General features: G+C 37.3%; 1 protein-coding gene across 13 annotated transcripts in view; it reads left to right on the top strand.

Moving 5' to 3' along the window:
- ELF2 (E74 like ETS transcription factor 2) overlaps window positions 1–17,604 on the top strand; it is a 95,980-nt gene that overhangs the window by 77,526 nt on the left and 850 nt on the right. For 5 of the 13 annotated variants that reach the window (XM_060148727.1, XM_060148726.1, XM_060148725.1 and 2 more), the window contains 7 exons: window positions 7,057–7,170; window positions 8,539–8,712; window positions 10,927–10,965; window positions 11,321–11,407; window positions 14,296–14,488; window positions 15,656–16,006; window positions 16,721–17,604. The exon at window positions 16,721–17,604 is cut by the window's right edge and continues 850 nt beyond it. In XM_060148727.1, coding sequence (XP_060004710.1) covers window positions 7,057–7,170; window positions 8,539–8,712; window positions 10,927–10,965; window positions 11,321–11,407; window positions 14,296–14,488; window positions 15,656–16,006; window positions 16,721–17,348 — 1,586 coding nt within the window. In that variant the 3' untranslated portion in view covers window positions 17,349–17,604. Of the gene's footprint in view, window positions 1–3,871; window positions 3,889–7,056; window positions 7,171–8,538; window positions 8,713–10,926; window positions 10,966–11,320; window positions 11,408–14,295; window positions 14,489–15,655; window positions 16,007–16,720 lie in introns of those variants that run through there. The other 8 variants (XM_060148728.1, XM_060148738.1, XM_060148733.1 and 5 more) reach the window with 4 other exon arrangements.

Below are 17,604 nucleotides of genomic sequence, written 5' to 3'. Positions count from 1 at the left end.
GTTCTCCATCCACTGTTTTTAGGTTGGGGAGTTAGTCGTTTGGTTGGTGAAACTCTTGTGATTCAGTTCGTTTGGGAGAAATCATAAACTTACATGTACCCTTAACAGAACTTAATCTGTAAAATAGAACGCTACACGGTCCCAAAGAAAAAAATCACAGTTCACTGAGTAGTGATTAAAATGCATTTGACAGCTATTTTCTGATTAGAGCAAGAACTTAAATATTAGGGAAAAGGAGGCAGAGCACAATGAGAACTTGGTCTCTTTGTGTACGTTCAGTCCGTTAATACTGTATGAATTAAGAGATGGAATTTTGGGCTTTATATTATTGGTACTAACAACACTTTATGGATTGTTTGGGTCAGTAGTGCTGAACATGGACCTTTCCGGAAATGTTCCCAGTGGTTGTGAGAACCTTAGACTACTCCACGCAGTTAGAATTTTGTAAAGGTAAAGGTAAGAGGGCTTAATTTTGCCAAGAGAAGGTATTTTTGTCATATAAGCTTTCGCAATCATCGTCACAACTGAACGTTACCTGTAGATATTTTGCTTGGAGTGGATGCATATACACAGTTTAACATATGTAGACAGCCTACGGTTCAAAAATACAAACATTTTATCTTCTTTTGATCAGGGTTTTGTTTTTTTAAGTTAAATGTTGTTTTCCCGTTCTACTGCATTTCCTTAGTACATAGAAACCTTACAGTTGAAATTTCCTTTGTGATTGTAATGTTCTGTAAAGAATACATATTACATATAATTGTTTTCAAATTATTTTCTCAAGTCATATTCGTGTAATCTGAAGTTCCTTTATAAACCCTATTTTAGAAGGAAATTTGAGACAGGTTTGCTGGTTTATCCAAGGTTTATTCAGTGAGTTAAAAGTGGAGGAGGAAAGGTGGCCCAGAAAATGAAGAATCGTGGATCTAAATTTTTATTGCTGCCAATTGCCAATGATGTTGGGAGGGTAATGTCTGTAAGGTTTGTATTTGTATATGGACTTAATGGTATCTTTTCATTCCCTTGAGGGAAGTCATCAAGTGTTAGACGTAATTCTTGCTCACGAAGATTTAGTCTAATTGAGGAGACAGATGAAAATCTGTATAATATATAAATGTTAATATAACTACAGGGATTGCTGTATGGGTTCCTGGTAAGTGTAGAATGCTATTAAGGAAAACTTCTAGAGGAGATAAGCTTTAAATTGAATATTGTTAGCATAACTGTTGTTTCTAAGTAAGTATAAAGCGCTTAGAATTCCATTACTGTTAGACGTTAAGATGCTAGAGGATATAGTTTTGCTTTTATTTTCCTCCCTTCAGAGACTTAACTATCAACTTTAGCCATCAGCTTTCGCTTTAGTTATCAACATGTATGCTGTCAGAGGCATTTGAATAAAGAATGAAATACATAAGGTTATTTACTAAAAATCATTTTCACATACAAAATATTTTTTGTGGTAAAGACTTGATATACTTTATAAAACTTTCACCGACAACATGGTGTCCGACCGAGAAAGAGCCTTGGAAGAGCCTTGACCCTGAAGTCAGGAGATAAGGATCTTCATCTAGCTGTCACTAAACTAGCTCTTTAAGGCTTCGTTTTCTGTAAGAGGACAGCATTGACTAGGTGATCCCTAATAACTTTTAAAACTCTGAAACTATAGGTGGCTCAGAAATATTTAATGGAAAGCGAAGGTCCTCTTTTTGCTTGGATTTCTTTACATTACACTCTATGAGTGAATTTTGTCTGTAAGGTCGTTATGTAATGGGGAGGGGTTAGTTTCTTTTGCCAATCTTTGGACCAAATTGGAGTTTGAGGCCATGTCTGTACGTTGAATAAGACTATGATATAGTTTATTTAGTAAATTAAGCTCATTTCTAGTCTCTAGGAAAATATGAATGTTACTTTATTAATACTTATGCGAAAGCGTTGTGTACATGTGGCCTGACTTTTCTGGAAGATTGTCAATTTAAAATATTCTGCCTTCTTATTCTCAAGTGTACGTTCCTTGACTTTTTTTCTTCCTTTTTTTGAGAAATTGAAAATTGAGAAAGTGGAGAATTTGAGAATTGAGAAATAGCGTAACTCTTAGGAAAGAAGTATTGTTCTACTTTAACACGGTTATTGAATGGAAGGGGGAAATTCTTCTGGAAATGCAGCCTTAAGTATTTTTACGGACAGAACAAATCTGTCTAGTTTGTCAAAATTCATCATGAAATTTGAACTAGAAAATCTTCTAATTTACTATAAACTGGAATATCTAGTATCAATCTTGAAAAGAACATCAATTTGAAAAAAAAATTTATCAGGCTATGAAAAGATGAAGGATGCGTTGAAATAAAATTGGAAGAATGGCATAAATTTTTTAAAACTTTATTTGGAAATGTGTTTAAGAAATTACTCTTTAGAATTCATTGCAGCATTAGTACTAAAATTCATACAGAAATTGAGTGAAAGAGTAACATCAGTGTGTAAAGAGTCATTCAGGGTAATCCAACATCAGTTTCCTTTAGGGACAAATTTAATTGGTAGAGAGGCCGGCAGGAGAGTGTTTTTGATTTATGAAGAGTTTAAAAAAAAAAATCCTTCATGTGTAAGTCGACAAAGTACTGTTGTACTTATGGAAATGGAATCATAATTGTTCACCTACACAGTGATTTTATGTTTAGAAGCTAAAACTTACAGAAACATGAGGATGGAATTTGGGTGTTGTTGATTACATTAGATAATAAATTACAGCTGCAGTTCTTTAATACTAAAATCTCTGGTATGAGGGATTCTGGGAGTTCCCCAGACTCCTTCAGGGGGTCCGTGAAGTCAGATTGTTTTCATGGTAACGCTAAGACATTATTTGCCTTTTCACTTTCACAAGTGTTCACAGAAGTTTTCTAGAGGCTACATGGCTTGATAGAACAGATCGGATGAAAAAGCAAGTATGAGAATCCAACTGTTTTCTACCATGTATTAAAAAGATTTGCAAAAATGTAAAATAAAGCTACTCTCTAAATTGTTCTTTGTTTTAGAAAAGTTATTTTTCATAAACATATTACTTAAAGTTTTCTTAGCTTTAATTTCAAATAGGATAAGTATCTAAACATAGGACTTACATAAGCAAAATCTCTTTGTGGTCCTCAGTAATATGAGTGTAAAAGGGTCCTTTGACTAGAAAAGTTTGAGAATAGCTGAGTTACAGTTTTATCTAGTCTATACTTTTCAGTACCATAGCCACTAGCCTCATGTGGCGATTGAGTATTTGAAATGTGGCCGATTAACCAAATTTTTAATTTAATTTAAACATAAAAACTGAAGCAGTGAAAAACTTCTTTACATGTTCTTTACATGTAAACCTCTTTTACATGTTGAAATGCCAGTGTTTTGGATATACTGGGTTAAATGAAAGGTATTCATTTCCCCTTCTGCTTATTTTCTTAACGTGGCTACTGGACCTTTAAAAATTACACGTGGCTCTCGTTATATTTTTATCAGACAGCGCTACTGTAGAAAATGATTTTATTCTCTTTCCCCTTTTAACCTTATAATGCAGCTGTATAGATTAGAAAAGTCAAAGGGGAACGGATAGATGGAGTGCCCCAGACCTTTTACCTTTCTGTTTGTTTGTGTTCTTCACTCACCTATTAACTGTTAGAGTCCTGGGGCGTTAGAGAATAAGCTGTGGTGAGTCAGGTGTGGTAGCTACGTGATGCCCTTGTAAATAGTAGTTTATGGTCTTGCTTGTAGGGGGATACCACTATCACCTAATGAAGTGTTTTCTAATATTTTCCTATTGCTCTCAAATTAAATTGCTGTTAATTTTTATTTTTGACTTTTAAGAACGTTGTTATGAACTAGATCCATTGCCAGCATTCTCTTCTGCAAAGCTGAGAGGTATGTCTCTTGTCAGAGTTAATTACCAAGTTTGGTATTTAGTAACAGCTGCCGAGTGAGTCTGGAATAGTCTCCATACAAACACCAGTTGATTAGAAAGCTAGAAATGGAACAATAAGACTCTGAACCAACGGTAAAGGAGGGCATAAGCAAATGTAATTTTTGACACTGATTAAAATTAAAATAGTTTGGAAATTTATTTGGTATATTTATTTATTCAAGGAATAGTGACCAGCAGTGCCACCGACTGGGGGCAACTAGAAGATGATACCTGCCAGATTACTTTTAGCTGCATTGTTTCTGTTTTTTAAATGAGTTGCTTATTTTTTTAAACTCCCATAAATTTCATAAGCAGGCCAGAAAGACACCAGAAAATCAAGCTTTAAGTAAGAGATAAGTAAGGAATTCTCAGCCCTCGCTTGTAAGTCTGCTTGCTTCGATGGCACAGCAATGTTGTATCCATATTTATCCTCAGGAATTGTGCAGAATTTCAGTTTAAATTGTATTTGAATTATTGATCTGAATAAAATAATATTGAAAAGTTTTTAAAAATTATGGGAACTTGAATAGGAAAAGTATTTCTTAAATTTCTGTTACCAAAAACTGCTTGTTGACTTACGTCAACAAAAGACAAGTAAAAAGAGACAGAGCTCACTTTTAACAAATTGGGTTAAGTATTCTTGGAAACTGTCAAATTGTTTTGCATCTTTATTTTGTTTTGAAATATTTTACGTCCATTTATGTTTTTGATACTCTGAACTATTCGTATAAGCTTCATGAGGCCAGAGCTCTGTTCACACTTGTGTCTCAGGTTTATAACAATCCTTTGTTGACTGTACATAGAACATTAGATCCGACTGATAGTTCGTAGGGAGTTGATGCATTTTTAATATATTCTCGTCCTGGATTTAAAGTGTAAAGGAGTGATTCTCTGCTGAAGTTTGTGTGGATTCTCTTTGTTTTACTCTGGATGTAAAATATTTCAGGGAAACAGCATTTTGAACTTAGGGAGAAAGGGGAGGTTGAGGTCGGAAATCATAGCAAGAAAATTTTCACTGACATAACTAACATGAAGTCATGGTTTTGAAAACATACCTCAAACTGCATAAGAGCTCAGGGCGGCACAATATATAGCTGTTGGCAAATTTCATTTTGTTTATAACTTAAAACATTAAAATATCTGGTAAAATTCTATTGCTGTATTATTATCAAATACTCAAAGCTCTTTAGTATGGTAGAGTTTTTAGGGTGTGTCTTAATACAATTACATAAGGAATTAGTTTACCCAGGATGGTTTATTAATAGTACCTAAGACAACAGCTAAATTGCAACACAAGCAGACTTTAAAGAGAATGAAGTTCCTAGAATAAACTTTTAAAAACCTGAGAATCTGCTTCCCAAGGTTCTTTAGTGCACGTGAGTACTGCAGGGGGAGGTACTTTGAAGAAAATACTTGAGAATGGTAATATATTTTATACTTACTAAGAGTAAATTTCTTAAAGTTGAGCTAGAAGGACTGATTGAATCCTGTGCTTCAGTGAAGCTGCAGATAAGAGTAAGCAGGGTCACCTAAAGATAGATTTACTTAGAGGTTTGGCTGCCTCTCTGGAACTGTTTAGCTTTGAGCAGATTTCCATAAATGGAAAGAGCAACTGGAGAGACCGGGTACCTTGGTTGAGAGTGTGGATGACGTGCAGCAGGTGGTGAAGCAGTCGCTGGATTTTCTGTGAACGCTCTCCAAATGGCTGGTGTGTGAGGCCGAGGCCTTAGCACTCGGTGACTTTTGAGACTAAGTGAAAAAGTTGTTTTCAATTAAAAGTTTACTGGAAACAATTTTAAAAGATTCATATCTTCAGTGCTGTAGAACTTGTGAATTGATAATATGCTTTTATGAAATTGGTATAAGTATTTTCTTTTAGTCCTTTAGAGGACATCTTGAGAAAAATTTATCAAATTAGACACCGTTCACATATTCATGTTTCAGAACCTCTTACCAAGCAGAATATTTCAAGTCAGGACGTGAAATTAATTATATCATTAGGATAATGAATTTGTGCTTGAATTGCTATTTTTCCTGTAAGGTCTGTGGGTTGTCCTTAACTTCAAAACATAAAAGAAACACTTGCATGCCTCCTATATGAAAGGTCTGTGTTAGGAACCATAACAGATGTAAAGATGAATTAAGATAGGCCCTCCCTGATCTCACGGAGCTTAAATGGTGATAAGAAATTATCACCATTTATTGAGTTCTTATCTATATGTGAGATATTGTACGTGTTTTTTAAGGGAATCACTGCATTTAATTCTCACAACTGTATGAGGTAAGTAATATTCCTGTTTGGTGAAAGAGGAAACTGAGCCTTACAAGAAATTAAATTGCTGGCCTAAGGTAACAGAAATTGTAAGTGGCAGAGACTAGAGCCCAAGCTTTCGAGGCTGGAAAACCAAACCACTGCTGTACACTTTACTGTTTCACAAATAATTTAATCAGCAAAGCATAAAGTAAGTGTTAGAAGAGAGTTACAAGAGGTGGTAGAACTAGAAAAGGCTTCATGGAGAGGAAAAAAAACGTAGGCGCGCTCTCTCTCTCTCTCTCTCTCTCTCTCTCTTTTTTTTTTTCTTTCTTTCTTTCTAAATTTCTTGGGTAAAACCCAGCAAAGTCCAGAGAGATCTTGAAGAAGAAAGCAGTTACTGTGAAGAAAATTCCCAAGTTCTCTGGTGCACTCACCAGGAGGGTCTGTAAGAATTGAACTGATTGATTAATTTAGAAATACGAGTTTCTGACTGATTCTGCTAGGTGTTTACTTAGCAGTATATTAAAATTACAATTGACCTCATAGGACTGTTAATCTACAACCATTCTCCCTCCCCTACCCCGCAAGTTAGTTTTGGCCTAAAATTGATACAGGATTCAAATTTCAAGGGTCTTTGTTTTCCTTTGGATAAGATTCAGAAATTTCTAATCAATCTCAATACTTGCTTTATTATCAACATTCATTTTATAAAGTATAGATACTAGGTTGTTTTGGTTTCAAAATTATTTCTGTAAGTAATTTATATGGGCTAATATGTATTAATGACTCATTTAGAGTTACTAACGTGAGAGTTTAATTTAATAACGTACGTGTTCAGTGCATTTTTATTGAGTAGAGCTTATTTTCCCCCCAGTGGAAGCATCAGTTCATAGCAGTAATGCACACTGTACAGATAAGACAATTGAAGCTGCTGAAGCCCTGCTTCATATGGAATCTCCTACCTGCTTGAGAGATTCAAGAAGTCCTGGTATGTGAACTGTTCTTTTTTATATTAAACATATCACGTCACTTTACGTATCTAGAAAGGAAGTTTTTGTTTTTGTCTCTGGTAATCCAAGGGGATTGTTGGTGTTCTCAAAGTCTATAATACATAAATACCTGTGACAGCAGTAATTGATTTTTATTTGTCAGTGTTCCCAAATCTTAAATACTTAATTTTCAAAATAAATGAAACAGAAACGCCCACTATAGACAGACAGATGGCTGCTACATAGCTGTTTATACCATCATGTCTTATTTCCTTAACTCTGGGTAAATTATAAACCTTAAGAGAATGGCAGATGGGAGCATTTGCCACCTATGACCACGTTCAGTCCTTCCTTCAGTGATAGATGGGCAGTGACCCCAGGGAGCGCTCCCTGAGGGAGGGCGGAGGTAGCTTCCAGTGTTTCCTCACACTCCCTTCAGGCTGCATGTTTTCCTTTTTTTGTTTTTTTTGGCCCCCTTTTTAAAGACTGCCTTTGAGAGTCTTTTTGTCCTAATTTTAATGCCCAAATGTTAATTTGACTTAATACAGTTAAGATTGGCCCTTCTTTTAGGGATTTTCAACATATGTTAAGATCAGCCGTACTTTTTAGTTAGAGTAGGAATCCTGTGTATTATTCAGGGATATGAGAAGAAGATTAGGGCATACTGGTCAGTATATTAATCCGTGATAGTATGTATTAATTGAAATAGAAATGTCATATCCTGGTTATTCATGCACATTGAAAGGAAGCCAGAGCAACATTATTGTATGTACTAGAAAATCTGTATGGACCATTTTAGTGACCCAAAATATCAGGGACTGCTCCAGTAAATAAAATTTTAAATATTGAAAGATGATATTCATTTGGCTGTAACGAGCCAGGTTTTCTTTTCACATCTTGAAAGGAACTGTGCTTGCTTTTCCCTAAACGTATGTTTATTACTTTAATGTTACACCAGGTGCATGTTCTTCCTAGTTAGAGAATAATGATGAGTGAGTGGAAGGAAAGTAATTATTAACTCACTATTATACTCGTTTATTTTCAAATGTTTTCCCAATTGTCAAAATAATCCAAAGTCTTCTACAGTGAACTTGAAAGCATCTAAAAGTGTGAAGCACGGGGGTTGACTACTTATGATCTCCCCCTTTACCCAGAAGATTAACGTTTCCCTCAAGTCGATTTTCTTTGCATTTATTTACTTACATACTTTAGACCATATTGTATATTCAATAAGCCTTAACTTCAAGTTTTTATCCTGCTTTGATGAATTCTTAATAACCTCACCCTACTAAATATTGAATTGTCCGTACGTATTGAGAGGCATTAATGGGGGTGGGAAATTTTAATTTTTCAACTTTTTTTTATAGTGGAAGTGTTTGTCCCTCCTTGTGTATCAACTCCAGAATTTATCCATGCTGCTATGAGGCCGGATGTCATTACAGAAACTGTAGTGGAGGTGTCAACTGAAGAATCTGAACCAATGGATACCTCTCCTCTTCCTACGTCACCAGATAGCCATGAACCAATGAAAAAGAAGAAAGGTAGAGTGTATTTATACATTTCTGGGAAATTGGGTGAAATTTTTTCTGGTATCTTTCTCCCCCCATCACAGGACATAGGAAATATATGCTGTAGATTTATGATTGATGTTATCTTAATTAGATATTCTCAAAGAATTAAGATTTTGTCTTTTAACATGTTCATACTGTTTAAAGGAGTTAGTGTTTGAGCCCTAAAAGTAGTTGCCTGCAGAGTGAGATTATAATAGGTGCTTGATACACAGAAGGAAGGTCAGAGATTCACTGCCCATTTTTCTACTTTCTGATCCTTTTAGGTACTTGGTTACCTTAAAAAAAAACAAACAAAATTATTCCTGACTTTATTTTTCGTAATCTTACCTTCCTACTCTTTTTGTGGGCGTTAAAGTAGAAAGCCCAGTTTTCTCCCCCTTGTCTTCGGCCTTAAAACACCAAGGTTGCACGTAGGGACTTGTGAGGGGAATCAGCTCACCTCTGGGTAAAGAGCGTTTTCCACTTGTTATTTGACGCCTGCTGAAGCTTGTGCTCCTCTGGTCCCAGTGGGTGAGGCACAAGGCTCCAGTCCATCTTCAGCATCCTGAGTGGGTTCTTTTTCTGTTTGAATCAAAGGTAAAACTTGAAAGAAATGAAATTCTGTATAAATGGGTATTCATCTAATTCCACTTTCTTCCCTGTCTCTTTCTTCACATTTTAGAATGGGGGAAAAGAAAAATCAAAGGCAACAATAAGGGAAAACTTGCTTCAGAAATAATGGTATTATCTTTGATTTATTAGGTAGCAGTGTTTCAAATTGCTGTGATGGTCACAGGTCTATGCCTCATTTGCCGTGAGGTACCCAGTGGAGAATGAGACAGAGCACCTTCCCCCTTACAATATAGATAATATGTATTTGAGAAAGGCATGAATGAGAGAGTTTAGAAGGAAGAATTACTTCCTGCTGTAAATGTTTAGAAACAAAAGGAATACATATAAATAGCCCTGTTTACCCACTGCCCTCTATAGCCTTCGGCTGGTTGTATCTTATGGAAGCTATTACAAAATACTTAAGAAAATTTTAGATTTAAATGAAGAGGGAAAAGACTATGAAAAGCTGAGATCATTTAGGGAACCAAGACCTCTAGATAAACAGGTTGATCTGCCTATGTGGTGGTACGGTATAAACCAGGAAATAATTGGCCAATTTAATACTAATCTTATTACGTATTTGAAAATAGGTGGTCTTAATGAATGACAATTTAAAAATTACATGCAACATCGTTAATTATTCATTTGTGGTTAAGTACCTTTGGGACATACAAAGTTAGGTAGGTTATTTTTTAATAGTAGAGGCTTCTTTTTATTTCCAGAGCCTTTAATATACTAACGTGCGTTGTAAATCTCCAAGAGAAGACAGCATGCAGTTCTAAAAGTTAATTTGACTGTAAACCGTTTTTCCTACTGATGAATAACCTATTTCTCATGTAATACCATTTGGGAAATGCCGCTTTATAAGAAAACAGGCCTTTTGGGGCTAACCTTTCCTTTAAGGAAGTTGGGCTTTTGTGATTGAATTTAGGAGACAGTGAAGACGTCAGTCTTATTAACTGACTGATTCGTACATATAAGTATTATTTAAATTGAGAAATTAAGCTCTGTTTTAACAAGGGAGACCAGTAAACTTTGTTTTAATTTTTGCCAAAGCATACGTCTTAATGAAATCTTATTCTAATCCTAGAATATAATAACTATGCTTTTTGACATATAAATTAAGGCACTTTAATTTAGCTCTAGATAATCCTTGCTAATGAAGAGCAGAGACATCAGAAATCCCAGATGTTAGGACAGATCACCAAATCAGTAACAGTATATGTAATATTCCCAGTCTCTTTCTTGAGGCTTCCCCTCACCTGCCAGCATTCATCCGTCAGGGCTGCGGGTTGAATACAACACATTTCAGGCTTAAGCTTTCTTTACTGTAGAGAAGTATAGCTCTTGCTTTTCTGTTCATTGTGGATGCTAGTCTCTCTGAGAGAGCCTTACGGCAGAAGTGAGGGGAGACAAAAGGAAGGGCGCAGACATCTACTAGGCCTACGAAGTAATCGCTTGGAAGATTTTTTTATCCTTATAATGTACCTGCACGTTGAGGTGGGGAAATTTATGCTGAAATTCTGGTGAATTGATTGGCTCAGAGCAGTAGAGAGTGTTTAAAATAATATTTTTTACTTTTCCTCATTTGAGCTCAAAGGGCTTCGCAGATTATCAGATCCTCTGCAATCGGTAGGTAAAGCTTTTTCTAACAATTCTGTAGAACAGAAAACAAAAGTTTGTACTAGAATTTGTTTCCATTGCTACATTATTGGAAAAGGTTAGCAAATTGAGGCTCTGACCATGTAAATAATGGGTTAGTAGTGCCTGACTTGCCATGTACATTGACATTACTGTCCACTAACTGCTGTAATCTAAAATTGCAGAAGTGCTTTTCATGTTCTTTTAAAAGCAACTTTTATATACACTGAATATATTAATCCATAGATTAGTATCCAGTTTCATGAATAATGTGTTATCAGAAAGCCTGCTATCATGCTTCTTTTTCCTGTTTTCAACGTGTGGTTTCAATATCTTTTATTTCCAGTTGGCCGTAAACCAAAGACCCAGCAGTCGCCAATTTCCAATGGGTCTCCTGAGTTAGGCATAAAGAAGAAGCCCAGAGAAGGAAAAGGTAATTTGGGGAGGTCTGTTTTGTAGGTGAGATGCTGTTTTTTTAGTCAAGTACATTTGTAGGAAAATCACTTCTAGTACCTGCACACGTGAGAGTACTGTCTTTGGTAGCAGTTCTTAATCAGGGCTGTATGAGCATCGCATGTGGAGCTTTTTCAAACTATCTATGCCTGGTCCTTACGCCACTGAGATAAAACTGCAGGGAGTGGAGGTGGGCAAGCGTTTGAATTTGGAAAAGGCCCTACCTGCAATCTGATACACAGCCGTATGAAGAGCTGTGGTTCTGGAGGATAACGGCAGGCGTCCTCATGGAGAGTCACTTAGAATCGAAGAAGGTTTACAAAACTAAGACTTCATTTCTCCATACTCTCTTAACTGATAGAAGCAAGGTGAATTTAGCTTTTCTTAACTGATTCAATGCAAGGTGAATTTAGTTTTCCAACCAGCAGATTTCAGTCATGTCAGTAAGGATCTTAGAACAAAAATTTAACATGTTTGCTTTAGAGTTTGTATATTCTCATTAAGCACAAAAATAGCATAAGCCTTCTGCATTCTCTGCTGTCATAATTTGTTGTGTAAGTTGATTTCAAGTGATCTTAGTAAGGGTTTTAGGTGTGTTCTGATAACCAAAATTTTATCACTTCCATGAATGTTTTCAATAGTTGGATACATTTTGGATTCGTGTATTCAAATTTATTCCATCCTCAACAGGTAGTCTGATATATCTCATTTTAAATAATTAAAGCAAAAATTAAATCTCTAGTAAAAAAAAAATTAAGTCTAGTAAGCCTACCAAGAAATTTAGACAAAAAAAAAGAAAAAGAAAAATCCAGTTACAGTAAACGCTTATTTATTTAGGAATTGTTTATTCAATTTGGGACAGATTTAGGATACTTTTATTTTCTTCTGTGTCTTTGGTTGTTTTACATTTCTGGTATCTTAGGTTTTATCTTTTAATTTATATTGAAAACTTTAAAACTTACATGATAGTAGTATTACAAAGTTGAACTGTAAATATACAATTATTACTTTAAAAAATTATTTACTTATTTTATTTATTTTTGGCGGCATTGGGTCTTCGTTGCTGTGCGCGGGCTTTCTCCAGTTGCAGCGCGTGGGCTTCTCATTGCGGTGGCTTCTCTTGTTGCGGAGCACCGGCTCTAGGTGTGCGGGCCTCAGTAGTTGTGGCTCGCAGGCTCTAGAGTGCAGGCTCAGTAGTTGTGGCGCACGGGCTTAGTTGCTCCACAGCGTGTGGGATCTTCCCAGACCTGGGTTCGAACCTGTGTCCCTTGCATTGGCAGGGGGATTCTTAAGCACTGCGCCACCAGGGAGGTCCCAGTTACTACTTTTTAAAAAATTATTCCCATCATCAGTGGTGTCTCCTGTATTCAAAGACCTTATGTTTAAAACTGGAAAAAAATTTTGTGATAACCTATTTTTACCAGTCAAAAATCACCTTTCATTAAAATTTCAGTTTTGATGATGAAACTTGAGGCAGCCTGGCAGCCTGTTGAAATGTGAAGATTAAAGTGATTACAGTCATCCCTGGATTAAAAATCCAGTCAGTGTTTCCTCTTCTGCAAAATTATGACGATAATGTCTGCATAGACTTAGTAAACTACCTTGTCTGATAAAGAAGGCTTCCCTTTCGAATTCTGTTTTCCTTAAAACCAGAAATAGAATTGTTAATTTTAACTTGGGGATGGGAACTGGGGCGAAGCATTTAAAGACAACCTAAAGAATGTTGATGAGTCTGATTAATTCAGTAGACACAGAAGTACTCAGATCCCTACTGTGTGCAAGGCATTGTCTGTTGTACAAAAATTTCTTCCAGAATAAGTTCTTACAATCTTTAGGTCATAAAATAAAAATGCCCCAGATACATATCTTGATTCAGTTGAGAGTTATGTAGTTGAAAGTTATGCACGGTTTAATACTAAGAGTTTTTAGGTATGGATGCTGATGTACAAATGTAACATAGGAAAGTTGAAGAGATACAAATAGCATTGTAAAGTTGAAGGTTAATTTTTTAAAGTCAAGAGATGCACACGGGGCTCAACTATGGGTTAATGGATTGACTGAATTTTCAGGGAAATACAGGATGAAAATGAAAAGCTAGAGGAGAAAAACATCAGCGTTTCGATTGACTAGTAGCAGTGGCTTGATGTGGAAGCCTCCCACCTTCGAGGTTCTTCTCATGTAGCCCGTAACTTGGATCTGGATTTGAGGCTAGTAAAGGGTTATTGAGTAGGAGCCTGGAGATGACCTGGTGGCTCCCTGGTGGCATATGTATTCTGATCCTCTTCTCGGGACTCTCTTCTTCTTTCATCAATTTAAGAACCTCTGCACCTAGAGGCTTACAAAGGGAATAAAAGGAAAACAGCAGCCTGGTTTTAGTCTTCTGGTCTTCTCGTAGCCACTGCCCACTACTCTTCCCCAGCCTTCCAAGAAAAGAAAAGAGTGATGCTCTCTTCTCTTTGGGACTAAGTTTCTTCTTTTACCTACCCAGAGTCCTTCCTTTCCTTCTATGCAAATCTTAGCCATCTTCCAAGACTTGATAATGCCTTAACAATCCGCTTTATTTTCACTCCTGAAATCTCAGACATTATTTTCTATCATTCATTTGAAATACAACTGTGCCTGGCCTTGTGTTATAGCTTATATTGTTTCAAACTGTTGTTTATTTCTTGAATTGTTGTTATTTACTAGACAACACAATTTGACACTGTACAAATGATTGCCGACCTAGTCAAGTATTTCATGACAGACTCTCAGTACACTTGTGCTTCACCAGTGGTAAATTAATTGATTTTTTATCCAGCATAAGTAAATATTTGCTTTTAATTATGTTAATGAATCGTTAATCAATGTCTATGATTGTTTTCAAAGGAAACACAACCTATTTGTGGGAGTTTCTTTTAGATCTACTTCAAGATAAAAATACTTGTCCCCGGTATATTAAGTGGACTCAGAGAGAAAAAGGCATATTCAAGCTTGTGGATTCAAAGGCTGTCTCTAAGCTTTGGGGAAAGCATAAGAACAAGCCAGACATGAACTATGAAACTATGGGACGAGCTCTGAGGTAAGAACCCAAAAGAAAGAGTTTTCAAACAAAACTTACATGTCTCTTAATATTGTCTATTAACTATTTAAAGAGAAGCTGTTAAAATCCCTTATTTGTTACAGCTTGTAATTTGGGGGGGATTTTCTAGAGGAGCTTCTTGTATTTGGAGGCAGGTGGGGAGACAGGAGTTTGGTCTAGACGGCTAAAATTTCAACACCATTGGAAAATCCATTTTTGTGGGAAATGTGCACCTTTCAGAAAATTAAACCCACACAAAATACAGTTTCCAAATTGTGAATTTGCTCTTTAGTTCCTGCAAACTTATTATAATGGATTTATCTTGATATGAAACTTTCTCTTAAGTTTTGTCAGTTGGAGGAACCCACATAACTCTGTTATGCACGTGGCTTATTCTAATGAAGGGTATTTTGTAAATGAACATAGTTTAGTGACAGTATTCATATACACCACAGAGTCACTTCTACGAAGCATGGCTTAGGTAATTTTTCCACGTAACATCAGATTGTTTTTATAACCTATGTAAATCAGAACTAAAGTTTTACCAGTGTCTGTAAAATACAGTCGTCCCTCAGTATCTGAGGGGGATTGGTTCCAGGACCCCCCGCAGATACCAAACTCCATGGATGCCCAAATCCCTTTGGAAGTGGGGATAGTGCTTGCCTGTAACCCACCTGCATCCCCTGTGTACTTGAAATCATCTCTAGATTACACGTAATACCTAACACAGGGTAAATGCTGTGGAAATAGTTGCTGTCACGTGGCAAATTCAAGTTTTGCTGTTCGGTGGAATTCTTTTTTCCCCGAGTATTTTTGATCCATGGGTTAGTTAAATCCATGGATGAGGAACCCAGGGATGTGGAGGACCAGCTGTACAGTAGTATATTCTGTATTCAGGTTAAATCACTTCCTTTAAGAATGAGCTTTTAGCTACTTTACAGATCTCAAGGTTATATAAGACGGGTGGCACCAGGTTCTAATTTCATTCCTACTTCAAATTCTTAGCCTTTTGAACAATCCAGGCAGTGTGAGTTCCTCCTTCTCTCTTACTAGAATCAGTGAATGTTTCTGTTAGCATCTCTTCTACATGGTGTTTTTGTTGGGGGGTAGGGAGGTGGGGAGAACAGATGTAATATACTTGATTTATTTAGTACTTTTTCCTGACAGATATTATTACCAAAGGGGTATTCTCGCAAAGGTTGAAGGACAGAGGCTTGTATATCAGTTCAAGGATATGCCCAAGAACATAGTGGTCATAGACGATGACAAAAGTGAAACCTGCAATGAGGATTTAGCAGCAGCTGCTGATGAAAAGTCATTAGAACGAGTGTCACTGTCTGCAGAAAGTCTCTTGAAAGCAGCAGCTTCTGTGCGTGGTGGGAAAAACTCATCTCCTCTAAACTGCTCCAAAGCAGAGAAGGGTGTAGCTAGAGTTGTGAACATCACTCCCCCTGGTCATGATGCTTCGTCCAGGTCTCCTACTACTGCCGCATCTGTATCAGCAACAGCAGCTCCAAGGTAAGTGAGGGAAACCATTAGTTGCAACGGGTTTAATTTTTAGAAAACTCTTTGGCAGAAATGATATGTTCCTTTTTTTAATATTTGCATTCTAAGAACTCACTGTTGTCAGGACTTTGAAAAGTGCTTGGCATTTTTAAATGTATTTTGTTGTTGTTGTCGAAGTAGATGTCTCCTCTAACCTGAATGGATTTTTAGGGTCTTATGGATGGAATTTAACGTAGGCTTTAGTTTGTTTGTTTGTTCGTTTATTTATTTTTGGCTGTGTTGGGTCTTCGTTTCTGTGCGAGGGCTTTCTCTAGTTGCGGCGAGCGGGGGCCACTCTTCATCGCGGTGCGCGGGCCTCTCACTGTTGTGGCCTCTCCCGTTGCAGAGCACAGGCTCTAAACACGCAGGCTCAGTAGCTGTGGCTCACGGGCCCAGCCGCTCCGCGGCATGTGGGATCCTCCCGGACCGGGGCATGAACCCGCGTCCCCTGCCTCGGCAGGCGGACTCTCAACCACTGCGCCACCAGGGAAGCCCTAGGCTTTAGTTTTTAAAATATATTCGTATCATGGTATTTCATACTCTAAACTTAAGGGGTTTTCGGTACATTTGTAAAATTTGGGAGCACTAGTTTTATATGTTTGGGATTTGCATTCATCTTTTTGCTCAAGAGACCTATTTTATAGTTTAACATGAAATACAATCAACTTTATTTTTCACCTCTACTAGGACAGTTCGTGTGGCAATGCAAGTGCCGGTTGTAATGACATCGTTGGGGCAGAAAATCTCAACTGTGGCCGTTCAGTCAGTTAATGCAGGTGCACCACTGATAACCAGCAGTAGCCCAACAACAGCGGCCTCTCCAAAGGTAGTGATTCAGACGATCCCTACTGTGATGCCAGCCTCCACTGAAAATGCAGACAAAATCACCATGCAGCCTGCCAAAATCATTACCATCCCAGCCACACAGCTCGCACAGTGTCAGCTGCAGACAAAATCAAACCTGCCTGGGTCAGGAAGCATTAACATTGTTGGAACGCCACTGGCGGTGAGAGCGCTCACCCCGGTTTCAATAGCCCACGGCGCGCCTGTCATGAGGCTGGCAGTGCCGCCTCAGCAGGCATCTGGCCAGACTCCTCCCCGAGTTATCAGCGCCGTCATAAAAGGGCCAGAGGTTAAATCGGAAGCAGTGGCCAAAAAGCAGGAACATGATGTGAAAACTTTGCAGCTGGTACAGGAAGAAAAACCGGCAGATGGAAATAAGACAGTGACCCACGTAGTGGTTGTCAGTGCGCCTTCAGCTCTTGCCCTTCCCGTAACTATGAAAACGGAGGGACTGGTGACATGTGAGAAATAAAAGAGCAGCTCTCCCATGGGCGCTAGAATGTTAGTGCTAGTCCTGACATTAAGCATTTGCAAGGATGTCATCAAGAGAAGTCAGAAGACTTTAAAACATTTGTAATGCATATAAGAAAACAATCAAACTTACTGGAAGTAAATTACCTATCCCATGTTTCAGTGGGAAGTGAACTACATACATGTTGAGACGCTGACAGAAAACTGCCTCTTACAGTAGGAAACAACTGAACCCGTCAATAAGAAGGATTGAAAGG

Source organism: Lagenorhynchus albirostris, chromosome 4 (genome assembly GCF_949774975.1).
Source record: "Lagenorhynchus albirostris chromosome 4, mLagAlb1.1, whole genome shotgun sequence".
NCBI lineage: Eukaryota > Metazoa > Chordata > Mammalia > Artiodactyla > Delphinidae > Lagenorhynchus > Lagenorhynchus albirostris.
Note: the sequence above shows the minus strand (reverse complement) of the source record. Positions and strands in the feature narration are given on the sequence as shown.